The 27,352-nt window shown below is 47.2% G+C and overlaps 3 protein-coding genes across 3 annotated transcripts; 2 read left to right on the top strand and 1 right to left on the bottom strand.

Moving 5' to 3' along the window:
• Positions 1–5,468: 5,468 nt before the first annotated feature.
• Positions 5,469–15,987, top strand: JPT1 (Jupiter microtubule associated homolog 1). The gene is made up of 5 exons (XM_084218442.1): positions 5,469–5,609; positions 8,197–8,339; positions 8,947–9,044; positions 10,949–10,976; positions 15,019–15,987. The coding sequence occupies exons 1-5, from the start codon at positions 5,554–5,556 to the stop codon at positions 15,165–15,167; spliced, it is 474 nt and encodes a 157-aa protein (XP_084074568.1). The 5' UTR covers positions 5,469–5,553; the 3' UTR covers positions 15,168–15,987.
• Positions 15,988–16,913: 926 nt separating this feature from the next.
• On the top strand, positions 16,914–23,576 carry NT5C (5', 3'-nucleotidase, cytosolic). The gene is made up of 5 exons (XM_084218766.1): positions 16,914–17,119; positions 21,833–21,933; positions 22,018–22,078; positions 22,841–22,955; positions 23,036–23,576. Exons 1-5 carry the CDS (start codon positions 16,937–16,939, stop codon positions 23,176–23,178), a joined length of 603 nt encoding a protein of 200 aa, XP_084074892.1. The 5' UTR covers positions 16,914–16,936; the 3' UTR covers positions 23,179–23,576.
• A 116-nt stretch (positions 23,577–23,692) lies between these two features.
• Positions 23,693–25,957, bottom strand: ARMC7 (armadillo repeat containing 7). The gene is made up of 3 exons (XM_084218376.1): positions 25,782–25,957; positions 25,557–25,700; positions 23,693–24,691 (listed from the first exon to the last, which is right to left on the bottom strand). The coding sequence occupies exons 1-3, from the start codon at positions 25,846–25,848 to the stop codon at positions 24,354–24,356; spliced, it is 549 nt and encodes a 182-aa protein (XP_084074502.1). The 5' UTR covers positions 25,849–25,957; the 3' UTR covers positions 23,693–24,353.
• Positions 25,958–27,352: the final 1,395 nt, after the last annotated feature.

Here is a 27,352-nt window from a genome sequence, read left to right as displayed (position 1 = left end):
TTTTTTTTTCAGTTCAACTTAAGATTATGAAGCTCAAAGCTCCTTGTTGTATCTTGCCTTGTACTTTTTATTTCCTGAGGCAACAGAAGTCAAGTGACAGGTACTGAAGAGCTTTTAAAAACAATGTCTTCATTTCCTGAATTAGTCGAGTGTTACTTCATCTGTCATGAACTTAAGTGCAGCATTCACCTACATTCCTCCACTTTTCATCTTTTTGCTGTTACCTGGGCTTGCTTATGTTCCTGAAATGATTCCTCTAACCATGCTGAATGGTGTTATGTTAGGTGGTGACTCCAGCCAAAAAGTGCTAAATAGTGATACAGTTTTCTGATACAGTTTCTTGGTTTTTATAAAGTACATCTCAACTTCAGTGACTTAATTCCTCAAGAGCCTCAAATGTTGAATTTCCATTAGTGTATCAAACTAATGTTGGCTGGTTTCTGATTCTGGTTCTGATATATAACATGTTGGTGTAACAGTAATGCAGAAATACAGTCCTTTAAAAAAAAAATTAGCTCTCTTTTTGCATGGTCTTGCAAATACTCTCTTTATGTCAGAACTTGTTTTTGTACTGCTCTTGTGGTGCTACAGATTTACCTGTGGATTCCTGATTGCTGGAACCCTCTGTGGTTTTATTGTGACTGCCTCTTTTAGGGAAGCTGCTGCTGGGGTTGATGGTTTGGAGGTGGTATGGAGTACAAGGATATGGACAATTTGAATCAACTTATTTGGAGTACACTTTGCTGCTTGGTTTGTGGCAGTTCCTAGGTTTACACTGGTAGCCTCATGGACTTCTGGAAGTCCACTTGTTGGAGGATAAAGGAGAACTGGACAAAGAGGTCTTGTCAGGCTAGTTGGAAGGTAAGTTCTTCATGTTTTATTAAACAGCTGGGATCTTTCAAGAGCCTGGGAAAATTACATTATTACCCACAATTTTCAAATAATGTGTTCTAAAGTGATTGCCATGCAATTTAGTTAATATTCCTCCCATGGTTTTTAAATGAAAAAGGATGGAGTAAGTTATAATTGGATACAGTCCCCTGGTGAGTTCTGGTTAATGGCTGGACCCCTTCAGCCTGTGCTGGGGTTTGAGTCTCTCAAATGAGTGGTGAACATGAGCAGTTATTTAAAAATAGGTAACCAAAATTCTGTCAGGTTCCTTAAGGCATTTTTATTCATGTGCAGGGGAGATAATGACAGATGGAAGTCACATCTGGTTTGGGTGGTTGACACCTGAAAATCAATGCCCTTGTTTATCTGCACAGTGGGGATCACAGCCACCCCGGGGGGCTCCTGTGGGGGTCAGTGGTAACTGGCCTGAGGTGCTGACTCAAAGGGGGATGAGGAGTGCAAGGCTGCTCTGACATGGAACCTTCCAGGCTGCCAGGACTGTAAGGAAATACTCCAAGTGGTAACATGAGAGAGATTCTTGTGCTGGCATATGAAGGTGTTTTTAACAAAAGAAAAATCCTTGAAGTAACACTAAGATAAATGCTGCTTCAAGATAACTGCAATATCAGAACAGAGACAGCATCTCTGCAAGGGTTAAGGTCAAAGCAAGTTGGTTTTCCAGCAGGAATTTTCCTTTCTAGTACCTTCACTTCATTACTTCCGAGTCAGTGTAACGTAAGTGCTGTCATTTGCCTGGTGGATGCTGGTTCTATTGTGTCTCTTACATTATGCCTTTTCATTAATGTTGCAGCGACTGGCTCAAAGAGAGGAGACTTCCTAGGCTTCAGCCAGCTGAAAGTAACTGAATTTCTAAGGAACAGCAATTTGTTTTCAAAGCTAAAGATGAAAAGATGCCTCCTTGGTCATCATGGGAACAATAAATCCAAGTATTTTTCTTAGAATCTTAGGTAGTGGCCTCTTCTCGGTACATGTGTGTCAACTGCTGTGATGGACTCTTGTGGAGTATTAATCTAAAAGCATTTACATAACTTGGATTATTACTAATTATATTACCAGCATAATGAATGCACTTAATTCTGTGGTTTATTGAGGTTTGTTCATTCTGCCTGTAATGACTTTCCAGACAATGTGTTCTGATAGGGAATAATCAATCCTTTAGTTTGTCTTGCTAGTTTAGGACTTGGTGGCAGAAGGAATTGGTGGTACAGCACTTCTGGGTGGTTAGGATGTAGGAGTGTGAGGATAAAATGGAAGATGGAATTTTGATCCCTATTCTCAGCTTTGATTGACCTCCAAGATGCTTAATTCCAGGGGTTTCCTGTTTTTTTCCCTAGCAGCACGGGAAGGTGATTTTACTGTAACATGGAGGTGTTGGGAGCCCCACCCAGTGTTTATAGAATGGTTCAAGTCCCTTTAAGGGAAGAGTTTTCCCTTGTCCTGGAAGGATTTCAGTTTGCACGGGAGGGGTGAGGTGGGACGGGTGGTGCTGTGCTGGCTGGCTGTCAGCAGAGATCCCAGAAGGGAAGGTCAGCAGGTGCTGGAGAAGGACAAGGGATGTGTGTGAGTCAGTGAGGAGCTGCAGTGGGAATGGGGACTGTGGGAAGAGCTGTAGGTTTAAACAATCCTGCTGTGAGGATGACTTTGGAGTACTGGGGAAAGGCTAAGGTGGTGGAAGCCCAATTAGCAGAGTTTCTCCTTTGGAAAGGAATATTCTTCAGGTAAACATGGATGCCAAAGATACCCTTTGAGGTGAATTTTGTGCTGGTTTTGGTGGCTTAGATCTCCCCCTTTCAGCGCCCAGTACATGGATCCCATCAAAGCACATCTGATGCCTGCAAGGGCTCTTGAAGGATCAGTTGAATAAGAAAACTTCACTGTTCAAGAAAACTGAAACAAAACAAGACTGGGACACTGACTTCCCCTTCCAGCAATGCCTGCCTTTTCCCAGTAAGGAGGAACACTTTAGGGTGCACGACCAGGCTTGGTGGTGTTGGATGTCTGTATAAGAACAGCAGCATGAATTGGCCCCTCTGCTTTTTGTGTTTTTAAGAGCACTGAGAGGAGTCTGGGCATTGTGGTGTAATTCCCCATCCCAAACAGTGACAGGCTGTTGGGAACTTCTCCTGAAGATGTAGAGAGGTACCAGAGCAACTTTCACAACTCTTGCAAACAACAGCATCAGCTCTGTGGGACAAACTGTTGGATCTGTAGGATCCACGTTCCACTGAACCTCCATGCATCGCTCCAGACACAAAAATCTGATGGGCAGATCCAGCTGTGGCAAGGATTGTTTATTAGCTGGCACTTCAGCTGTGAATGAAATGGGGCAAGAGAAAACGGAATCAAACCCTCTTGTGCCTGGAATAAAGAAGGGGTGCTCTCTGTGACACCCACAAGTAGCAGAGACTGGCATGAAGAAACCCTTGGTCACAGAAGGATGACCAAGCTGAGGCTTTTCTCAGACCAATGGTATTTCTCTTTGCCTAACCCTTGCATTTCCTGGAGTCTTGTTCAGACTTCTAAAATGCACAATGCATTGTGCATTCCTTGCTGGTGGAATTTCAACAACAGGTGGAATTGTTTGGTGTCTGACCAGACGGCTGCTGAGAATTGTTCTGGTAAAGTGTCATCATCCTCTGATGGACTGAAAGCCCAGTTTTTGTAGCCATCTTCATAAACTCCTTCATCTTGTAATGGATGAATAATCAGAAAAGCAGCTTTTATTTAAGGTCCACCCTGCAGCCAGGCCTGTAAGAGATCAGTGGGGCCCCTTGGAAACACTTAAGGTTTAGAATGCTAAAGCTCCATGTGAAAACTGGCTGTGTCATAGGGAATGGGTTTTTCTTCCTCTTGACTTTAAAAGTGGCTCTGTTTGTGTCTCAGGGGTACAAATCAAAGAGTAAAATCCTGTGGGTTTGAATAAGAAGCATTTAGATGACAAAATACTTCTGCAAGTTCCTGAGAGAGCAGATGTTTCTCTGTGTGCTGGTAGGTATCATTTGACTTCTTAATGCCCAAGCCTAAGGGATAATAGAATTAAAACAATTGTGTCATGTTACTTAAAATTTCCCTTTAATCTATCTCTAAAAAAATGTGATGCAACAAGAGATTTCCCTGGGGATCTAAATAGTGGTTGGAGCTTAAAAAAAAACCAACCAAAACAAAACAGGATTTTTAAAAGTGGATCCTAGATTAGAAAAAAATAATACATTCGTCCTGTTTGTGTACATTTAACAGTTCTTACTTTCATGATCTGTGTTAATATTAAGGCTGGTGTTTAATTCAAATGCTGGACAACTCATGTTATGCATAGAGGGATGTAGCACGATCTTTGTTTTCTCCAGACCAAAAAAATACTTTTCTCTAGAAATACTTTTCTCCAGAAAGTGTTTTGGGGGTATTAAGGGCTGTTAGTAGTGGAAACTGGGAGGGGTAGCTGGAAAAGATGGATTTTCTTTCCCCTTTATGCAAGTGCTCATTGAAATAATATTGCTGATGCATAGGTTTTGGAGTAAAAGTTGTGATCCGGGAGTCATCTGTGTCTGTGGAAGTTTCAGGGAGCCCCCGGTCACCAAATCAAAGGTGACAGATGGGTCAGCAGCCAACATGTGGTGATTTAAAGTCTGTCCTGTGAGTTTTGTGCTGGGGCTGGAGGGAGATGCACGACCCAAAATGTGCAGCCTCGTGCTTTTGACAGCCAGGTGAGCAGCATTGCTGGGCCTTGTACTCCAGCTGCAATAGCCCTGCTGGAACTCATTTCCATGCAATCCAAAATAATAAATTGCAGATTATTTTATTCCGCCATGATTTTTGAGGTGTTGGCGTTCTCCACCAGGCCTGTGGCCTTGCAGGCCCTTGGCTGTGTCCCAGCCTTCGTCGGATCCAACATATAAGGCCAGCACAGCCTTGTGCCGACCCCTCCCGCACCGCCATGGCCTCGGTGCGGTTCATCCAGGTACCTTGGAGCTGCTCCGTGACACCTCTGAGGCACCTGCGGGGCTTGTACGGGCCGGGCACGGCAACGTGTGTGAGGGAGCCGGGCCTTGCGCGGCCAAAGGGGTGCCAGGGGTCGGTTTGGTGGCATGACGGCCGCTTGGATGGTGCGTCCTGGGCGGTGTCTGTGGGGACAGGAGCCATGCGGAGCTCGCGGCAGCAGCGACGGGACAGCCAGACCGCCCACACGGCCCGGCCCCTCCCGGGGCCCGTCACAGGGGCAGCGCCGCGGGGACTTTTGTCTGGCCTCAGGTGCGGCTGAGCCAATCACAGCTCGCCGTCGGTGAACGACAGCTCTTTCGCCAATCCCCAACAACAGGTGCCACCACCTACAGCCAATCACCGCAGAGCAGACGTAGTGCTTCGCCAATGGGCTCTTAGCGGTGAGGCAAGGCGCCTCGGAATAGACAGAGAGGCGGGGCGAGTAGGAGAGTGGCAGGGCGCTGTCCAATAAGAGCTCGCGACTGCGTTTGAACCACCCAATGAGAGGGCCGAAGGTGGGCAAGGCTTGCGGTGTGTATAAAAGTTGCGGCGGCGCGGGCGGCGGCCGCAGTTGTCACCGGTAGCGGTAGGGGTGGTTGGAAGGAGCGGCTCTGTCCCCGGGACCGTCACTGTACAGAGCCCTTCTCGTGGTCCGACCCCTCCGCCATGACCACCACGGCCACGTTCTCGGGGATGGACCCCAATGGCAGGAACAGCTCCAGGTCTGCGGGGGCCTCGAGGGCCGCTGGGACCCAGAGGGCGGTGGGGTTAGGGGTCCCGGAGAAGACACGTCCGGAGCGGCTCCGGAGCGGTGCTAGGGCGCGGTGCTGGGGCGGGGGCTCCGGCCGGGCCGGGGCTGGGGGCATGCGGTTCCTCCCGGCCTCTCTCGGGCGGGCTGGCCGGAGGCGGGGGCGGCCGCGCCCATCCCGGTGGGCTGTGGGGGCATCCCGGGGCCGCGCCGTGCCCGGGGGAGGAAGGTGCGGGAGCTGCCGAGACCCGCCCGGGCCGCTCGGTGCGGCCCCGCCGCCGAACAAAGAAGGGAGGCGACTCCCCGCCTCGCCGCGCAGCCACGGCGCGGGGGCGGGGGGCACCGCGCCCCTCCGCCCGCCTGTCTCCCCCCCCATCGCCGCGGCCTCCGCGCCCCTCGGCCCCGCGGAGCCGCCGCGGGCTGGGTGGGGCCGGGCGGGATCCATTGTCTGCGCCGCCCGGCCCCCTGCCCGCCCCGCGCCCCTCTGCCCGGGGGGGCCCGTGCGGTCCGCGAGCTGCCGGTGCTCGGGGCCGGGGCTGCCCGTACCCTGGGGCCGCGGCCCCGCTCCCGGGGACGACCCGGGGCTGGAAGGGGCGGGGGCGAAGCGGAGCCTCTCTGCAAACAAAGAAAACTTGGCAGGTTGGTCTGGAGGAGATGCGCCGCGCTAGGTCGGGCACCCGCGGTCTCGGGAGTCGCAGCTGGAGAGGATCGTGTCGTTTTCCACGCCATCGTGGCTTTTTTCAGTAAGGTTTTGGCCTGACAAAGCGGATGTTTCCTGTTCCCTTTTAGCGTTCCAGGATGCCTTTTAAAGCGAAAAAAAAAAATCTTTACAAAGCTTGTTTCTAAACCTTTTGCCAGAGCTCTTCCTGGAGTGTGGGTGGATTTTCGGTGGACATCACTGGGTATCAGGTGGAATTTTAACAGCATTTAATTGCTTGAAGTGTTAAACAGGGCTTTCATAAAGCAGGTTATAGCATTTCGAGGCTGTGAGAAGCTTCTAATAAAATCTGTCAGCCTTTACCTGAGGTTGGTAAAAGGGATTGATTATTCATTTTTAACAGTTTGAGTGATGGATATTTTTCCCCCCCTTCAGTTGCCTATTCTGTTAATGTCATTAAGTCTGTCAGTGGAAACAGTTGTGCCCTTGAGTACTGATTTCACAGCTGTGGTAAAAAGAGGGATCTAAGGTTTGGGAACAAGCCCTGCTTTGAACAGACTGTTCTTCAGATTAGTAACTGCAACAGCTATAACTACGAGAATAAACCTTCCATACGTTTCCTCGGAGAAAAAAGAGATAAAGGAGTGATTCAAGACCATTACGTGACGTCTTGATTCAGAAAGGAGACAAAACAAGTCACAATAAAACATACTCCCCAGTCTACTAGGATCCTCCCGTTAGCAGCTGAGCATTAGTAATTCTTAGAAAAAGAATTTTGTTAGGAAAAGTATTTTTCTGGTTATGTAACAGTAAATATCCGTGTCATACACCTTTAGGAATTTCCCTTGCCATTGGGGTGTTTGGGCTCTGTAGGCTGGAGAGCTGTTTTTGTGTTGCAGCTGGAATGTAACAGGCACAAATTTTCCCAGGATGTGAGTTGTACAATTGGACATACTCTTTGTGTTGAATTCCCAGGTTTGGAGTGTTAACAAACTGGGTACTCTTTCATGTTCTAACTTTGATTTATTAAATTATTTGTTAAGAAGAAGTATGCACCATCCTTAGTTAGCACTGGTGTTCATTTTGGAGCACTGGAGGTCTTGAAAGCCCAAGAAGCCCCAGGTTCTGTTGGTGTGCTCACATCTCTCTGGGAGTTTTGAAAGTTCTCACACACAGTTTTGTTCTCCTGGCTTTTGTCTGGCTTCTCCAGCTAACAAAAGATCTCTTGCTTATGAAAATAACATCAGGAGGAGTTTATGTTTCAAGGATTATTTTGCTGCAGCTGTTCATTTCGGTTGGGTTCTGCAGGTTGGAAAGCAGACTGCAGTCAAGCTCTTGAAGTACTGAGAAGGCTTCTTTTGTGTCTGAGAGCAGATTGTTAGATTTAGGTTACATATCTGGAGCTTTGTACACGTGTCTCTCCTAATAATAGTCAACTCCAAGCTGTTTAATTTCAACTTTTACTTCTAGACCAGCAGCATGCAGCAGACTTGAGGGTTTTTTCCTGAGGAAACAAATCTAAATAAAGGCTGCAGCACCCAGCCATCAGTGGTGCAACCAGTCCTTTGGTTCAAGCTTCAGTCTTTGCTGTGCAGCCAGTTTGATGATTAAAAATGAACCTTCCCAGGGTACTCTTAAAAATGCCGGAATTTGACATGCCCACATAGTTATTTTTATTTTTTATTTGGCTCAGAGTGGTGGGAGCAGCCCTTGGCCTGATACTGGATGGAGCAAGGGCACAAGTAGAGCACGAGAGCATTTTATTTTTGTAAGTGCCGCTGAAGAGCAGTGGAGATGCAGTGCCAGGATGGAGTTCTGGCAGGAGCTTACCTGGATGGTTGAAGTGATGTGCTGGGAGTGCAGCTGGGGCAGGCACAGGGTGTAAAGCTGCCTCTCTTCACAGAGTGCTGCGTCCTCCCGGTGGCGGCTCCAACTTCTCCCTGGGCTTTGATGAGCCCAAAGAACAGCCTGTGAGGAGGAACAAAATGGCATCCAGCATCTTTGGAACTCCTGAGGAGAACCCACCTTCCTGGGCTAAAGCAGCAGGTGAGGCTGTAGTGCTTTGTTTCCATATCTGCTGGTGGGCATTGATTCATTTTGTGGCTCAACCTGATGCTACCGGTGGCTGCTGTGGAAACCAGAGTTCCCTTCCTACTTGGTACTTTGGGGTTATAAATGATGTCTTCTTGCAGAGAATTGTTTATTTCTCATTAATTTCTTCGAGAAGGGTTTATTTTATGCCAGTGTTAGGCATGTTGCAAGCAGAGAATTGTATTTTGGATGCAGTTTCTCCAAGTTCAGTCACACAAGTGGACTTGTGTGGAGTAGCACTGCTTGGTCTTGATTATTCAGAGGAAGTTTAGCCTCGTGTTCTCACAGCTGGATTTAAGCTTTCCTTCCTGCAGAGCATTGCCTGTGGGTGGTCTTGGGACCCCAAACTCCATCTGTTTAAATGACACTCTCACTGCATGGGGTACTGCTATAAGACAATAATTTGTGAGGTATTATATAAAGGACCAGGACTTTTTAGAATGGTAAAGCTCTAATTTCAAAGAAAAACCTCTCCCAAAGTACCCAAACCTGTGACTATTTATGATCTGCTTTCACATTAAGTTTATCTTGCAACCTGATTAGACTCAATCTCTGGTTGTAGGGGCTAAGCCAGGTGAAACCAGAGACAGCTGTGAATCCTCTGGACCACAAAGAACAAACTCGACTGAGGCAAACTGTGGAGACTACGTAGATCCCAAGGTCAGTACTTGACTACAAAGAGCCTGATAATGGACAATTCACACTCTCTGTGGGATTGATTTATCACGGATGTTCACACAGTTGGAAGCATTGTAAGATTTGAATCCTTTCTCTCAAATTTGTTTTTTCATGAAGGTTCCCCTTTCCATCTGATACTCTTCTAGTATGCTGAGAAAGGAAGGGCTGGATTTTTCACAAGGACCACTTTGTAGAGCTCTTAACCCATCTCATTGCTGAGGCAGTAATGAAGTGATGTGAAATCTAATTTCAGCTCTGTGTGTGATTGTGGGTTTAAATATCTCACAATCAACAGTTACTACAGCAGACTGTGTGTGGGTCTGACAACAAACTTGGGTTCACATCCCAGCAAATTCTTACCTCAGTAGTTTTAGTGCTTTTTTTGTTTTAATACTACCATCAGGTGTGTTATTTTCTATATAAACTCTTTACCTAGTAGCAATATGGAGCATAATTTATAGTGTTAGTGGCGTTAAGTAAAATTTGCTAGATGTGTAATTAAATTTAATGGGAAAAACAGGGTTCTTTTGAAACACACTAAGTTCAGTAAAACACCAGTAATTTGTCTGAACTTAGATCCCTAGGAATGTAGGATAGCCTGTATTTGCATGAACAAAGTTAAAAAAATAAATCTTGTTTAAAACTCTCCAGCCTTAGGTTTTCTGAAAAGAACTGGGTAGATAAATAAATATCTGAAATGTTGTAGCAGACACCTTTTATTTTAGGTTTTATTTTGGTAATTGGCATCAAGCATCACAACCCATTTTTGTTACTAGTTGTAGCATTAAGTCATAAAATTCTTCTTTATTACAAAAAATGTCTTGTTTCAATTTAGCGACTCTTGTTTCAAATTTAAACTAATTTATTTTCTGTGGTATATTTTCAGCTTTAAATTTAACTGTTTTGCCTAATTATTTCTAAATTGTTTTCAATACTGTGGTTAGCTTTGCAAACAGATTCTTCCCAAGTGGAGTACTTTACTATTATGCAATAATTCTGGTGCAAACAGCTGGAGACTTACTGTGATACATTTGTGTCAGTTTCTGTGCTTTTTTTTAATCCCAATTTCTGCAGTTTCACTGTGTAATTAGCAATGTTAAATCTATGAAAGTCGATAAATCTGATGCCATTGGAGAGCCTTGGCTGCTGCTGGGAGACTCCCTGTCTTTGTGTCAGCCTGCAAACAGAGTCAGCATGTAAAGAATGCTGAACTCTTTATGTAGTGAAGGAAAGTTCATCAGGGAAAAAAAAGCTGATCTGTGTTTCACAAATGAAGTTAAATACCCTGGAAAGAACAAATGCTCTTGGCCTTGTCAACAGAAAAATGCAAAGAGTTGCTCAGTAGAAAGTGGAGGATGCTCCAGTCCTGCTTGTTGCTGTCAGTGTAATTTTTTGCCCTTCCTGCTGGGCAGTGGGAATATTCTGGATCCTGTCAGTGCTGCTTGATTTGGGATGCTCTGCACAATAAAGTGTTCTTACCCACCTCTGTCCTTCACTGTGGGGGTAACAAATGTGCCACACGTCATCAGGATTACTCCAATATCTGTTTCAACTTCTAGAAATGTGTTAGGCAAATAAAGAGCTGGTTAAATTACAAGTCAGTCTCTAAGAAGTGGTGCTTACAAACCCGTGATTTCAATCTGCAGATTTATGAGTGCAGAGCCCACTGTGCTGCTCTGGGTTCTGTCCCTCAGAGCCTCCTGGGATCTGTCCCTCAGAGGCTATTGCTGCTCCAAAAGGGCCTCCCTGAGCCTGTGGCTCATATTGTGATGCCACATAGAGCAGTGTGCCCAGACACATGGTCACACTATGGAGGAGTATCCACTCCACAGAATAGGAAAGCTTTATGAGACACGAGATGTAACGTATTCCTCTTTCTTTTCTAGGGAGGAGATGTTGGTGGTGACATTTTTGGTGAGTAGCTTCTTGGACTCCTCTAGTAAAAGCCTGTTGCAGGTGGCTCTGCTGTAGAAGAGGATGTAGGATCTATAAATGGTCATTTATCAGGGGAGAGGCAGCCTGGGGTTGTCCCTGGAACCCATCAAACCAACAAAGTGGCCAGCTGCTTCACTGGAGTGTGGGCATGCAGGGAAATGATGGAGTGCTGTTGCTCATCAGGCTAAAAAGGAGAGCTGTCCTGTTGGTTTATTTTGCTAACAGCTGTTGGTGTCAAGATTGTCTAAGTACTGGAAGGTAAAGTGGAGACTCCTGCAAAGAGTTCAGTGATTGAAAGGCCACACTGCTGTTAGAGTTGCTTATAATTAAATAGGACAGTCAACATAATTGATTTTCAGTTTAGCAGTTTCCTTCTTTCCCATTGTCTTCTGATACAACAAACTCCACGTTCACAGGAAAAATCAAACCCAGCTACTGCTTCTGCAAGTATCTGTATTAACCAGCTCTTGACTTCCTGTTGCTTTTTAAATGCTGATTTTTTCCAAGGAAGTTGATCTGCATACTGTAAATCTCCTGTAAACAGGCACTTCCCCTTGAAGTGCTTTTTCTAGCTCTGAGGCTGGAAATGCCTCCTTTGCAAGATTCACTTTAGGAATTTCTGGCTTCCTGATGACAGGAATTCGTGTGTTGACTGCTGCTTTCCAAGTGCTACTTTCAACACCTTGGAGTGGGGGGACATCCCTGAGGCCATTAGCACCTCCGTGTCCTGAAAAGACACTTGCTGGGAGGGGGGAGAGCTTTTCCAGAACATTTCCACTACCTCTGAGTGGTGCCTGTGCCTAAAATAAGTGTAGCCTCTCTAGCAGGCTGCTTCTAATCCAACTGTACAGGCTCTAGGATTTCTTTCCCATGTCTGTCTGATGTTAATTAGCACTGTAGGCATCTAGTGTTTATGCCTTGAGTAGGAGGATGTGGTTTGCTAATAGAAGAAAACTGCTCTAAGGGCTCTGCTGCTTTTCCTGGTGTTTGTTTAAACCAGCTCCCCACAGGGCAGAGGAAATCCCACAAATAGCAGGAAGGTGAGAAGGGCTGAGATGCCAGGAGGCAGAAATAGGGCTGCCTGGGATCAGGACAGCTGGCTGAAATTCGCAGTGCAAAGTGGTATTCTTGACTTTTTTAAAAAGTTCACATTTTCACAGGTGTATTTGTCTTTTGGTTTGTTTCTGGCAAGTGACAGTGAAGGAAGTTCTTACCAAGGGTCAGGCGAAGCTATGCTGGGAGGTGGTTAAAAAACAAGTGTTGTGGAAGGTGACTGGGATTGATTGTTGTTGTGGCCATGACTGAAAATGAAATTTTTGATGGTGGCCAAGATGAAATAAAAATGGCAGGCAAAGGTTTGAACGTTAAACTTTCACTGATGGTACTTAGGAAGGAGTAGAAATTAATGCCTCCTGGAAATGGTGTCTGTGGCAGATACCTGAACATCCTGATGGATTGTTAAATGAATTCCTGCCGTTGATTGCTTTGGGTGTTGTAGCTCAGTGGAGGCCAGTCTCTCTGTCTGGCTGTCCCTCCTCCCCTGGATTTTCCTGCTGTGGGATGGCAGACCTAGGCTGCTAACATCCCACTGGCACACCTGGGACTTTGTACTGGCCTTGTAGGGCTGCCTCTGGGGTTAGGAAAGGAGCAGTGAACACACCTCCAAGCAAAAGCTGTCTGCTGACAAGTTCACAGCACAACCAGATCCTTAATAGGTTTATGACATTAAAATTTTTTTCTGTATGTAACTGATTATAAAACCCCAAGCATGTATCAGGTGGGATGTGTATATTTATTAATCAAGTCTGTCTAGGGTAAAAAAACCACTTATTTTGCAGCAGGGCTCTTGTTTCCTCTTTGGGAGCTGTAGTTCCTTTCTGGGCATCAGAGTTCCCAGTGGCTTGCAGTGCACTCAGCAGGGAGTTGTTTCAGGAATTAGACCCCTTCTGAGAAGGGAGGAGCTTTAATATTTTATCTGATCCTGTTGGTTTTACCACTTTACTCATCAGGTTGGCAAACTTAGCTTGATTATGTGGGAAATGCTAACATTTATCAGCTACACAAGGAGCTACAGAAACTTCCCCCAAAGCCTCCTGTGCTGGTAATTCTTGTTTCTTTTGTGATTCAGGGGCAATGTGAGCAGTTAAGGAGAATCAGGCAGTGCCTGACTGTACATGACCCACAGGAAGGTGGAGCCTGGATCCTGCAGAGTGCTGGGACTGTCCCCAGGCAGGGACATTCAGCCCTTGCTGACTCAGCAGACTGGGACAGCAGCTAGAGGAACTTCAGGCTTAAAATGTGGTGTTAACCCAGCACAGCTGAGCAGAGGATCTCTAGTGGAGATTATTCCTAATTGCATGGGGACTGTGCTCAGATGCTGGAGTTCTTTGAGATTATTATAAGCATGGATATAGGGAAGGCTCAGTGGACACAAGTTGGGTTTTGGTGTTTCTGATAACATTTTGCATTGAAAAAAATAAACTGAGTTGACAGAGGATGTGAGGAAAGCTGCTGCTGGGGGTAGGAAGAATAGGAGGCAAAGGGTAGGACTTAGTAATTACTTTTCAGGTTGGAAAAATGAGCTATAGGAGATGATGCTGGAGGTGGTTTAATTCAGTGCCTTTGTCTGTGACCTGGAAAAGGTAATGAGCAGTGAAGCCTCCAGTTTTGTTGGTGATATTACCTTTTTCAAGTAGTCAAATTGTGCTGATGGTGGGAAAATCTCACTGCCAGAAGGACTCAGCTAAATGAGTCAGGCAGGTATAAAGGCAGGATAATCCCTGCCTAAGCAAGTGTAAAGTAATGAGTCGGGGGTGGGGAACCCCCCAAAAACCAAGCCATGGCAGCCTTGCCTTCAGCTCTGTGCTGTGGTGCTCCCAGGATCTGCCTTGAGTCCTTCCCCTTGAAATTCTTTGAGGTGTTTAGAGATGCCAGCAAAATACTGAACGTCATCAGGGAGAGGATGGAAAATGAAATACTTTTTCCTGTAAACAATGGTAATACCCCCATATCTTGAATTGTGTACAGTCTTTGACACATGAAGAGCAGGGGTTGTAGTGGAGGTCACAGGGAAAGTGAAGGGGAAGATGAAGGGGTGCAGTGGCTGCTCTGTGGGGGGAGACTGGAATAGTTGTGCCTGTTCAGTTTGAAGAGGAGGCTGGGATGGGAAAATTGATCAAGATCTGCCTAATCACGAAGCTTCAGCGGAATGTGCAGCAGTTCTTTGAATTCTCCCAGCCCAGAATTAATGATCATGAGAGGAAACAAAGGGGTCTGTTGAAAACAGGTGAGATTCATCTTTGTCCCCAGTATCAGGGGCTGCCTGGTGCTGATTTGGGCCTTTGGTTCAGAGCTGGTCATGCTAATCTGTAAAAATGTGAGATGCTGTACTCAGTTGTCAACAATGCAGGTACATTAGTTGTTTGCTCCAGTATCTAAAGTGCTTCCTGTGAAGAATTCCTTCTGTGCCCTGTCTTTACTTGTGGTTTGCTCAGAAGGATTTAAAATAAACTGTCATGTGCTCTCCAGGGAGTGTACAATCAGAGCCTCCCCATGCATGGCTGTTCCCTGATGTGTCCTGTGTGAAGCCTCAGAAGTGTGTCAGATCCATTTCCCTCCAGTTAGAAAACTGGGGATGCAGTTTGAGCTCTTGCTGGTGCTGCTGTATCTGCCAGCACCTGCTCAGACCTGAGTGACAATGCCACAGTCACAACACTGACTGATTATATGTAGAAGACTTAAGCCCTAAGCTGCTGTCATTAAAAAAAATGGATTGCTGGTGTCCCTTAATAGCAGCTGGCTGAATGTGGCTCTTGCTGAAGGCCTGGGACTGAGCTGTAAGGCCTCAGATTTGATCTGAGAAACACTTCTGAGGGCTGAGTCTTCCCTGCCAGTGGGTGACAGCATTGGAGTGTCTGTACCCCTGGACAAAACCGACAGGAGCTGAGCTTCCATCTGAGCCAGCCAAACATCTGGCTCTCATCATCCACATCAAACTCTTTAAAAGCTTCTTTTCTTCTAGAAAACACTGAGGCTGATGTAGAAGCTGCCCCAGGTCAGAGTGAAGAAAAGTCCCTGCCTGCTGCACCTGTTCCTAGCCCAGTAGCACCAGCACCTGCACCCTCCAGGAGAAATCCACCCGGTGGCAAGTCCAGCCTAGTGCTCGGTTAAACCTTTCCCTTCCTGACTGTTTGAATTTGTGTCTGTTTTCTTTCCCCCATGCTTGTGAACTGCACAACTTGAGCCTGACTGTACATCTCAAATTTCTTTCATTAAAAAAGAAGCACTTTATGTACTCCATCTTTTTTTTGAAATTAAGGGTTTTTTTCCACTTCTGTCCTGTGTTTCCCCCAGATCTACTGGAAGTGACATGAGTGTTTTCTAGTGATAGACTTGAGGGAAAGCTTTATGAAGTATTGTAATGTAATTCAAAGGAGAGTAGCTTGGTTCTAAGTGTGCTTAGAGGGTTTTTGTACTGAGATTTTTTTTTTTAGAACCCCTTAGCTTTACAAGGGTCTAGAATCCTGGTTAACCAGGCCAGCAAACAATCAGCAAGAGCAGTCCCTTCCTCCACATGTGGGATTTAGGTATCTAAAAGGCTTCATTGACTGCATGTGGTAAATGCCTTGAGCCCTGCTGTGCCATATAAATCATTAAGTGGTTAATGTACACCATGCTGCCTTTAAAAACAAAATAAATCTTGATACTGGACTACTATGACACAGGGTCTGTGCCAAATAGAGGGCTGATGACCAGAGCCACCTGGCCTAGTGCTGGGAAGGGGCTGATTCAGACTTTATTCAGTAAAGGTGGAGTGGATCATATAAATAAGAATTACAGGGCATTTTTTTTACAACTGACTCAATGCTGTGCATGATCATGCTGGTGCTTGACCATGAGGTGAAAATCTCATCCTTTAAAGTGTGTGTTGTAATTTCACAAAGCTGGATTGTTGCTTAAAAGTAAATAATATAGAAATTTTGAAGCAGTGTTTCCTGTGTGGGTTTTATTTCACGGGTTTGGTTTTGCTTTGTTCTCAGTTGTCCTTGCCTCAGCCAACCTTCCCTGCTCTAACAGAGGAGAGTTCTTACACCTGGCTTGAGGTTACCACCATGTGCTGGCTTCCCCTGAAGAGACAATTTGACTTCTCTTCATTTTTGCTTCTAGATCAGAGATCTGTGGAATATGGCTTGATTTATATTATGGTTTGTCCAAACCACTGTTTTTTCTCAAGAAAACTGGGAAAAGTTTATTTTCCTCATTAAAAAGCAAAAAAAACAGAGGACCCTAAAAAGGGAGAGGGTGGAATTGAGACCAAGCCATGAAGTTCTCTGCTGTTCTGGAAGGGCTCTGCTGCCCAATAAGCCACAGCAGAGGATCTCTATGAGCTGCTGTGTCTGCTGGTGCTTTTTCCACCCTTCTGCAGGAAGAACTAGTGCCTGAAAGCACCCTGGCTTTCCAGATCACTGCTGGAGAAGCCCTGCCCCGGGGCGCTGAACCTACCGAACTGGATTTGCTCTGACCTGCTCCTCCTGTCCTCCCTCCCTCCCGGGGGGTTCCCTGTAGCCCTGCCCCGACTGCACAGAGAGCATGGTGAATAACCCATAAATTGATATTTCCTTGCAAGCCTCGTGCCCAGGGGAGCTTGTTAATGCTCCTTGATGGCTGCTGAGGCTCCGCTGTGCTCCGTTCTCCTCGGCCGGGGACCTGGCAGCCGCGGGGTCCCGAGGGGTGCCGGGGGTGGCCTTTGTGGGTTTGTGCTCCATTCCCGCTGGAGCCCTGCCCTGTTCCCACGCGGGGCTGCCCTCGGGGCGTTCCGCCCCGCCCCTTCATGCATATTCATATGGCTGATGTGCATATGCATGAGCGCTCTCGCCGGGCCGGGCCGGGGGCGCTGCGGCCGCGTGTGCCGGGAGCGGCGGGCGGGCTCCGGGCTCGGCATGGGCAGCGCGGCCGCGCCGCTGCGGGTGCTGCTGGACATGGACGGGGTCCTGGCCGACTTCGAGGGCGCCGTGCTGCGGGAATTCCGCGCCCGCTTCCCGGCGGAGCCGCGCGTGGAGCTGGAGGAGCGCCGGGGCTTCTCGGTGCGGGAGCAGTACCGCAGCCTGCGGGAGGACCTGGCGGTGAGTGCGGCTGCGGGGCCAACACACCCTCACCCTCCCCACCCCGCTGGAAACCTCTCCCTGCCCGCCGGGCTGCGCAGAGCTCAGCGCCGGACTAGTGTTTTTAAAAAAAAAAAGCCTTTAATTACCTGCAGGATATTTTGTCCATGAATATCTAGATGGGATTAGTTTAAGGAATATTAGAACAATAAGTCATATTTGTTTATGTAAGATAATCTAATTTATGCCTACTCACTATATTTACAGGTTCCTAGTTCCAGGAACTTTTGACTATCAATAGTCATCGTTTAGAACTCTGGCAGTTTGGAGCATGTGGAAATGCTGACTGGATTCATACTCCTGTCTCTCAGCCAGTGGCAGGAGCCTGCACTTTTCTATAGGACAGGAGGGAAATGAAATTGTCATTTCTTAGCAGTAAAAAACCATCAGGCTCAGTACATGGTCTTAAAATGAGCAATAAACTTCCAGGGAAAGTGTTTAGCACAGCCTGGATCAGCATCTGTTCCATTTCCTTACAGAGTCCTCGACTGTCCTGTGGTGGCCAGAAGGAAGGGTGAAGTCTGGATTTACAGTATTTGTAATTTTGTCTTGCAGACCTCTCTGTTACTCATTCAGCCATTAGCAAGCATTAAAAATAGCAGCAGTTTGCATGGATGGAGGGTGTTCCACCAGCTTTCTCCTGCTGTTCCTGATCTCTTACTTGCTGTGCACTCAGCTTGTCAGGGCATGCAGAGGGAATAGGAATACAGGATTTCATTCTGTACAAACTCAGAACATATATAGTTCTTGTCCTGCTGTGGAGCAGTGTGAGCACGTGCAGGGTGCTCAGGGAGCTTTGAGTAAGTTATTGTTCTGCTGCAAAGCAAGAGCAAGAACATGAGTAGGTAAAGAAGAAGATGGTTCAGTGAACGGTTTGATGGCAGAATTCCCACACACACATCCCTCTGTAAAGGGCTGGCTATCCTGGAAGAGGTCACTGATTATCAGTACACAAATTAAGGCTGCATGAAACACAAAATTAGAAATATTGCGAATCCAGACTTCACCCTTCCTTCGACAGCCTGCTGATCCAGGCTGTGCTGAACGCTTTCTCTGAGAAGTTTATTGCTCATTTTAAGATCCTGTACTGGGCCTGGGAGTTTTTTACTGCTAAGAAATGACAATTCACATTCATTTCACTCCTGTTCCATACTGAGGTAAAAGCTCCTGCATCAGAGTAAGGGGCAGGAGTGCTGGATCCAGTCAGCGTTTCCACAGGCTCCAAACTGCTGGAGTTCAGATCGATGACTATTGATGGTCAAAAGTTCCTGGAAACAGAACCATGTAAATATAGTCAGTAGACATAAATTTGGCTATTACTTTGCAGTAATTCAAGGAAGGGGTCATGACTTAATTTTTTTCTTTTTTGGAAGGTCTACAATCTGATCTATGAGAAAATTGCCCTTTGTTCTATTTCTGGAATCCTCACTCCCTAATTTGGTTCATGCTCATCCGGTTCCTCCCCAGACCTTAGGTGTGGCAATGAAATTACCAGATAACTGGTTTGGATCCCAGCACACCAGCAGTGGCAGAAAGCTCTTATCTTGCTGTTCTAGCCTAACTTCCTAAGGAAATAAGCTTTATGGAGCTGTGCTGTGTGTCTGTCTCCTTCAGTAATCTCTGGAGCTTTAGGCTGGTTTAGGTATCTTTGGCAGAACAATAAAGTTATAGTTTAAAGATATAAGACTCCTTTGGGTTTTATGTAAATTCCATCCATTAATTTAGAAACAGAGTCCTTGTTTGTTCTGCTATGTCTCTACAGAGTGTGGGACAGGAGAATCCCTGTGGAAAGTCTCTCTTTGGCTCCAGCTGCAGGGAAAGCTTTGTTGGGAGCCAGCAGCCCACACAGGGCAGTTTGTGGGGCCATGCAGGGAAACGGAGCCTGCAGTTTGTCAGTGCTGAAAGGAGGGGCTCAGCTGGACACCAGGGGCTCAGCTGGACACCAGGGGCTCAGCTGGACACCAGGGCTCAGCTGGACACCAGGGCTCAGCTGGACACCATGCTCTTTGTGTCAGGTGTCAGCTGTGTCTGTCCATGAACTTCCAGGGTGTTCTCCTGGCAGGGCCTGGGAAGTGCTGTGATAATGATTTATGCATCACCTCCTCCTGAGTGGTGCTGAGCAGCTGCCCCTTGAAACTTGAGCCATTACTTTGTTTTTGTTTCTGTTTTGATTGCAAGTTGATCATTAATTCCACACAGTAAATCCATTTTATTTAGAAGGACTTCTAATCCATTTTATTTTGTTGGAAGATTTTTTCACTGTACTTGCCTACCTGCCCTCCTGTGTGTGTGGCCATTTTGTTGGTGGGGATTTATCCCCATATTTCCTGGCCCCAAGCAGTTTCAAGAAAAGGATTCAACATCCCCATCAGTGGTAAAAATGGCGAGAATTATTTTGAAGTCCTGCAAATGGGAAAGCATAGGGACAGATGTAGTCCCTCCAGTTTTGTATCCAAACTGTTATCTTACTAACGGAAGTTAAAAGGAAATGTTCAGCATTGGTGGCATGAACATGAGGAATGAAAATGGTTTTGCTTTCTTTTTCTAGTCACTTTTTCATGAGAGGAAATGGCTTCTGGTTCCAAGAGTCATCAAATCAAATTTCTTTCTCCAACAAAGCCAGACTTTTTTGTGATGTGGTGGAAACTTGCCAGTTTCTGGTGTCTTTCTGAAGGATAAAAGAGCTTTCAGACATGAGCCCCAAGTCTGTAATTCAATCTCCTTGGAAGAGCTCCAGGGAATTGTTGCTGGGATCAGGGAGGCTTTGCATGGAAACAGAGATCTGGGCAGATCTGATTGCCATGTCTGAACCTAGACAGGCTGCTTAACCTCTTCTGATCTGCGTGTGAAATCAGGCAGTGCTTCCAAGTTTCAGGCTGTTATTTATGAGTATTTGTAGGTGGTGAGAACTGAGTGAGCTTCAGAATCCAGGAGTCTGGCTTAATGCTCACTCTTCCTCACTGCTGCTTAATTGAAATGGGTTTTTCTTGATGTTCCACTGGTGATATCAAGCAAGGAGACCTTCAGCTGGAGTCTAAAGAGCTGGACACTTCTAAGCAAAGGCTGCAGCCTGCCTTTGAAGAATACTAAACAAGAATTAAGTTTTCCAGACTGTTCAGTGGCATGGGAATGTATGACTGATGCTTGTGGAATAATGCTGCTTTGACACCTCTGAAGTTCACTATGTGACCCCAAGGAAGTTAAGATTTGTGTGTCTCAGGGTAAATAGATATTGGAAGCTTAACCTCTCTGTCTGAAGGTGAAACTTAGGCCTGGAAGGGGCCTCAGCCCTCGGTGCTGCTGTGGGTGCTTTGCCATGAGGGATGTGGGATAAGGAAGGGGAAAACCCATCAGCTGTGACCTGCTGTGAAAAGCTCATTTAACACAGGCCACTGAATAGTCACCAGGGAGCAATTCTTAAAATTAACTAACCAGAGCTGGATTCAAACCAGTAAATTTCCTAATAATAAAAGGTGTGAAAATGTCTTACCAGTAAATTAAGAAGAAAAAGGACTGGAAGGACAGTCCTACCTGGAAATTGCCCTTTCCTTTCAGAGATTAAAGATACCACTGTATTGTATCACATTAAATACCTTTTTGTCCCATTTTTGGATACATTAGACTGGGATAACATTGCTCCTCCAGAAATCTTGATTCTTTCCTATTTACATTCACTTAAAAATGATTCTTCCTTTCAAGCTAACCTCCTTCACCACTTGTTTGTCATTAATTTCCTCTCTGGTTCGTGTGACATCCCACCTGCCTGTATGGAAGGCGGGTTTGCACCAAGAGCAGGTGCAGACACAGAAGGGATAAAGCCCTTAATCACAGAGCTGAGCCCAGTGCTGAGCCAGGGGAGGGGAGCAGTGTCCCACAGCACCCTCAAACCCAGCCCAGATGGGGCTCTCACCTCTCACAGAGCCAGGAGTGCTTGGGGAAGCACAGGGATCACCTGTGAACTTCCTGCTGCAGTCCCTGATTCCTTGGAGCAGACTTTGCACCAGCCCATGACCTCAGGGGAGCAGCTCCATCCAGGCTGGAGCCCAGGCCGCCTGCTCCTCCAACAATATTTGAAGCGGGTGGTTGAAAATCAAAAAAAGCAGCAAAGACATGGAGCTTTCCCAGCACTCTCATCCTCATCCTTCCCTCTTACTGAAGGGATTCCCCCCAGGTGTGGCTGTGCTGGCCTGGCCATCGGCACAGTCACCTCTGTGCCCTGTTTGCTCCGAAGGAAGAGGAGGCTGATGGGCAGTGCCTGTGTCTGCCCACCCATCCCCAGTGAACTCCTGAGCCCTCAGCTAATCTCAGCCAAATGTGACAGAGGAGGAGAAGCCTCCAATTTGTCCTTTTGGTTTTCAGCAGAGTCAGCTGAAAGAGCTGCTGGGAAGGGCTGGGGTGGGAGCTCTGCCTCCCTCAGCCCCCCCAGAGACTCCAGAGGGTTAGGGCTGGTTGTGGGAGCAAAGCCAGGCCAGGGGCAGCTCTGTCCCCTCATGAGCCACCAGAAAGTGACTTCTCCTTCTTGTGTGCCCAAGCTGGACCTTTCCCAGAGCCCAAAGGTGAGAAATTTTATCATTCACTCCTGGGGGGGAGAAGCATCAGGCTGTTACACAGGGGGTGACGGGAGAGTGCTGTGACAGAGCACAGCCACTGCTCATGGTCCTCTGTCTCCTGCAGGCCAAAGTAGCCAGTGTCTATGAGTCACCTGGCTTCTTCCTAGACTTGGATCCAATTCCAGGAGCCCTGGAAGCTGCGCAGGAGATGCTCCACATGCAGGAGTAAGGACACTTTGCACCCTGCAGCCCTTTTCCAGGATCTAACACACTTTCCCCTGACTGCTAACAGAAGCTATTTCTTTTCAGTACTGAAGTCTTCATTTGCACGAGCCCTCTCCGGAAATATGAGCACTGCATCGTGGAAAAGGTGGGAGAGAATTGTTTTCATTGGGTTTAATGCTGCTTTTGCAAGGCCTTGCTGTTTCATACTACCCACGTTGGAACTACTCCTTTCTAGAGATAGTAGCTGCTCCAGCTGCCAGGCTTCCCTCAATCCCTGTCTGAGGGACAGGTTCTCACACACAGAGCAGTAACTCAGGACAGGGAATCTCCAAGTGCCTCATGGTGCCAGAATTGCTGTGCTGCACGTGAGCCCTGGTTCTTGGAGCTGGGCTGGGACCAGCTGTGTCAGCAGGTGACAACAAAGGAACTGTTGTAGTGTGACCCACAGGGATGGGGTATTCCCAGGGGATTCTACTCTGGAGAACCACCAACCAACAAAACCTACTTCAGTCTAAATCTGGAGCCTGAGATGTCCCAGAAGAGGTCAGTGCTGTGTGGAGGAGGCTGTAGTGTTGGAATAAATCCTTTTTGCCTGTGGTATGAGAATGGAAGGGGGGACTTTGATCACTGGAATGACTTAGATGGGTACAACCTGTGTGCTCTGGGCAAGCAGCCAGTGCTTCTCAGAAACTCAACAGTTGGGCACAGCCAGGGCAGTGCTGGGTGAAGGCTGTCACACAAACAGGTTTAATCAGCATCCTGGGCCGCAGCCAGTCGCCATGTGGGGATTCCTAGACACAGATAAGGTTTACAGGGAGAAGAAATTGCTCTATTAGGGCTGGTCTGACAGGAGTGATGTGCAAACTGAGAGCACAGTGGGATTTTCTCCTGTTCCTTGTCTCTGCAGTATAAGTGGGTAGAGAAACACTTGGGACCCGAGTTTGTGGAGCGGATTATTCTGACCCGAGACAAGACCGTGGTGGCTGCTGACCTGCTGTTTGATGACAAGGACACCATCCAAGGTTTGAACAGCATTTCCATGGTTGGCTGCTGGCTGGGGAGCTGATTCCAGCTGATTCCAGCTTTTCCCCCCTTCCCACAGGCGCAGAGGCGAACCCGAGCTGGGAGCACATCCTGTTCACCTGCTGCCACAACAGGCACGTCCAGCTGCCGGCCCCGCGCCGGCGCCTGCGCTCCTGGGCCGACGACTGGAAGGCCATCCTGGAAAGCAAGCGAAGGCAGTAGTCCAGGAGGGGATGCTGTGCTCTTCCCACTGCCAGGAAACAACCAGCCCACCCCCTGCCATGCCCAGGAGGCACTGTCACACTGCAGGGATCAGCCATAGAAGAAATGAGCTGCTCCTGTCACACACAGTGCTCTGGGCTTCTGGAAGATTGCTCTGCACTGATAATCTCTGTAGTGTTTTGGATGTTTGCTGCTGGAGAAGAGAAACCACACTGTCCTGTGGTTGGATTTTTGTGTGCGTTTAACCTCACTCTTGTTTGGTCTGGGGGGGCAGAGGGGAGAGAAAAAGAGGAAGAAGGCTCTCACACGTGAGCAGATCCAGTCTGGGTGTCTGACAGGAAGCACTGGGCTCAACAGTCAAACCTTTTAAATTTTATCTATTTAGCCACGCTGGTTATTGGCTGATGATGAAAAGCTTCGATTTCTTGGCCTGTATGCTTCTCACACAGAAATGATTACACAGCATTTAAGTTAAGTTAATGTTTTATTAACAGAAGCTTTTACAAGACAGCTGTTCTCATGAGCCAGACTGCCATGAGCACCCCTCCTTTTTTTTTTTTTAATTACTTCACCTTTCTCACCACTGGTAATAAAAGACAAACTAACCACTTCTTAATTTATAGAGTAGCTACAGCCTGCCCTATGTAGTGAGTGATTCCATAGCTGGCTGCCTGTGCCATGATTAGAGGATGGCATAACTAGTGCCACAAGGATGGAAAGATTGTGAACTGCAAGGGCAAGGAAACTCCTTTCTCTGCAGGAGGAATACATTTCTGTGACATTTCAGTGACTTGAGTTGACACTTAGTGTCACTTGTCAAGGGCACCGAAGGGGAGAGGTGTAGCACAACTAGCCAGGAACCAGAGTGGATATAATTCTGCCCAATAACCCAAGCAGAACACCCCTCATTGCTGGGAAGGGTTGTTTGTGCAAGCCGGGTGCTGAGCTGCACTTGGCAAAGCACATTCCAATGTGCAGCCATGACCTGCTTCATTTTAAATATTTGCAGGCTTAGCCATGTGCTTGGCCCAGCTGCCGTGCCGTGTTAGTGTTGTTCCTTCCTGTTTGTGAACCAAACACCAGCACTGGTGGGACCAACTCCCCTCTTTAATGCTGCTCTTGACCTGCTGAGCAGAAAGTGAGAACGGCAGGGGTTCCCCTCTCCGCAGCCCTGCTCAGTCCTTGGGCAGCGGAATGCCCACTGCCGTGTGCTTGCTGAGGTTCCTGGCCTCCTCCACCTGCGGAGGGCTGCAGTAGTCCTGCAGGAAGATGGAGGCCAGGTTACTGAGGCGCGTGTTGGCCGAGAGCGAGAAGCGGAGCATGCACTCCACCACGGGCAGCGCCGTGGTCTGCGCGCGCGACCGCGGCGTCGTCAGGAACATCAGCGTGGTCACGGCCGACACCACGGTCTCCTCGTTGGAGCTGGACAGGCAGTTGATGATGGGCTCCACCCCGTTGGCCTCCAGGATGTACTCTTTGTTTGTTTTATCCAAGCACAAGTTGCAAAGACCACCTGGAATAGCAAGAGGAAAGTGTCTGAGGTGATGCAAATTCACGGCTCATCCTGTTTCTAACATCCAGATCTTCTGTATGGATGGAAAATTCTTAACAATTCCCTAGGCCACGTGTTTTTGATTGTTTCCAAGGATTTTCCACTAGCACGCTCCTCCTGCGTGTCATTAGAGGGCACTGTTACTGCTGCACATAACTGCTTCCACAGAATGATTCCAGGAATGTCCATCCACTCATCCCTAATGGAAGACACAAGCCAGCAGTTTATTGCAGGTGCTATAGAAAGCCAGGGAATGGAGGTAACAGAGTTAGTAGCCAAGAAGCACAGAATGTTTGAAACTTGAAACTTTGAGATGCAGCCACAAGCCTTAAAAATCAAATCCATTTAGTATCATCTCAGAGAAGCACTCACAGCATCTGGCCCCTTAGCTTATATTCAGACCATGAAAAATTGTGGTAAGGCAGTTCCTCAAAAGATTTATTAAAATTGTCAACTAAGTATTCTAGTAGACCAGTTGCCAATAGCAGAATGGTTAAGTGGATGTGTACAATGTACCTGGCAAAATCTATGTATTAGTGACTGCTTCTCTACAGGAGAGATTTCAGTAAAAAGTTAATCAGGTAGTGTTTAGGAAAAAAACCCCAAAATCCTTTCCAGATAGTGTCTTCATTAATCTCTGTAAGGGCATGGAAGACACGCCTGCCTCTGACTTCTCTCCCATTCTGCACCAAACGAGGCTTTATCAGCACAGCGTGTTTGTTTTTGGAGCCCTGCGTGCACTTAGGGCGGGTTAGCGACCCACCGGAGCGCGGGGCCCGGTGTGCCGAGCCCAGTGACAGCTGAGGGCGCTCGGGGCAGCCCTTACCCATGGCAAACTCCACCAGGGTCTCGTTGTCCTCGGTAAGCATATCGAGGAACAGGTCCAGCACCTGCAGCTGCCGCAGATACTCGTAGTTGCTGGGATCGTAGGCGAAGTTGGCCAGGTTCGCCAGCACCTGCTCCTTGGCCTCTGCAAGGGAAAAGGAAAAGGGTCGGGGGTCTGAGGAAACGCTCGACACGGAGAGGGCGGGCGAGCAGCGGCGTTTGTTACCTGTGCTGTCCGTCACCTGGAACTCGGTGACGAGCGCCTGCAGGTACTCCAGCCGACCCAGTTCCATCAGGAGACACCGCACTGGGCTGCCTGTTTCCCCGGGCAGCGTCGGCTCACGGAAGGGGTGTACCGGGGAACGGAGACGAACCGGCAGCCTCCGCGCGGCCGCAGCAGCCCGCCCGCCGCCATTTTGTGGGCGGGACAGGGCGGTGCCATCTCCCCTCAGGAGGAGCGGGAGCTGCCGCCATTTTGTGGGCGGGGGGCAGCTCTACTCCTCTGAGGAGGAGGGGTGGTGGCTGCTCCCCGTCTCTTTATCTTTCTAAATACATGATATATAATGACATACTTTATATAAAAATGAATGAGCATGTGTTGAGATATTTGACTGTCTCATCCGCTGGCAGAGCTTTGCTGTTTAAACGCTTGGTTTTGTAAAGCAGTTAACCTTTCCCACTGATTACTTAAATAATTTTCACCTCTGTGTATGTTTTGCTGTTCCATCCCAGTGCTGTTGTCCTTGAGGTAGTGCTGCTCCTGGATCAGTTCCAGTTTAAATAACAGGATTGCATTTCATGAAGCTGAGGGAGAAAAGGTAAAAACAGGGCACAATACTTGCTCAGTGAGGGAAATTATCTGGGGGGGGAAAAAAAAAAAAGCAAAGCCAGGGAGTGAATTAAAAAACCAGCAGGTGATTTCATCTTGGGTTGTACAATGGTTTGGGCACAAAGCAGAGCAATTCCCTTGTCTTCAAGTAACACAACTCAGTGAAACCACCACAATTTTATGTGCTGCAAGAGGGTTCAATTATGGTGCATGTTGTGTAAATATACAAGGTAAAGGTTAATAAAGATCATAAACTGTGGGAGTGGACTCTGCAGAAATTTGTACTGCTTTTATTGAAGCAATTACGTGCATGGCTGTTCTTCTGTGGATAAGGCAAGGAACAGGCCGTGAGAATACGTTGTCTTTTGTGTTATCTCAAATACAATTGATTTTCATATCAAGCAAATTAGTCATGGACTGATCCACATGGCACCAGTGACAAGAGTGGTGGGCTGATAACCCACACAGCTGAGGGCACTGAAATATCTGCCCATGACTACATTAAATAGAAAGACGAGCAAAGAAGCTTCATTGAATGCAGTAATGCTAAATATTTTAACATTTTAACGGTGTGGGAAGACACAGAACATGAAAAGGAAGATATTTATTTCTACTTGGTCTAAAAGTTTAAGCCAGGCTAAGTGCTAACAACTTCAGTTCTTAGCATGATTATCAGCTGGAGTCGTTATGTATTTATGTGTATGTCTAAATATATACATGTATTTATCTGCATATTTGAGTGTATCTCTCTGAAAATGATCAGCAAAGGTGCTACAAACTGTGTCTATATTAGAATGTTTTGCTACTGTTGCAAGAAACCCCTTCTAATATGTGCCTTTGTAAGTGGTAAGTGTTGCTATACTTTAAAGCCTCTTCTGTTATTAAATAGAAGGTGAATGAGGAATGTGGGAGAGCAGGAGCAGAGAAAGCAAACACAGGCAACTAGTCCAGACAAACAGAGTGCTGCT

Source organism: Fringilla coelebs, assembly GCF_963513975.1.
Source record: "Fringilla coelebs genome assembly, chromosome: 19".
Taxonomy (NCBI): Eukaryota; Metazoa; Chordata; class Aves; order Passeriformes; family Fringillidae; genus Fringilla; species Fringilla coelebs.
The sequence above is the reverse complement of the archived record's forward strand: the minus strand, read 5'-3'. Positions and strand labels throughout refer to the sequence as shown.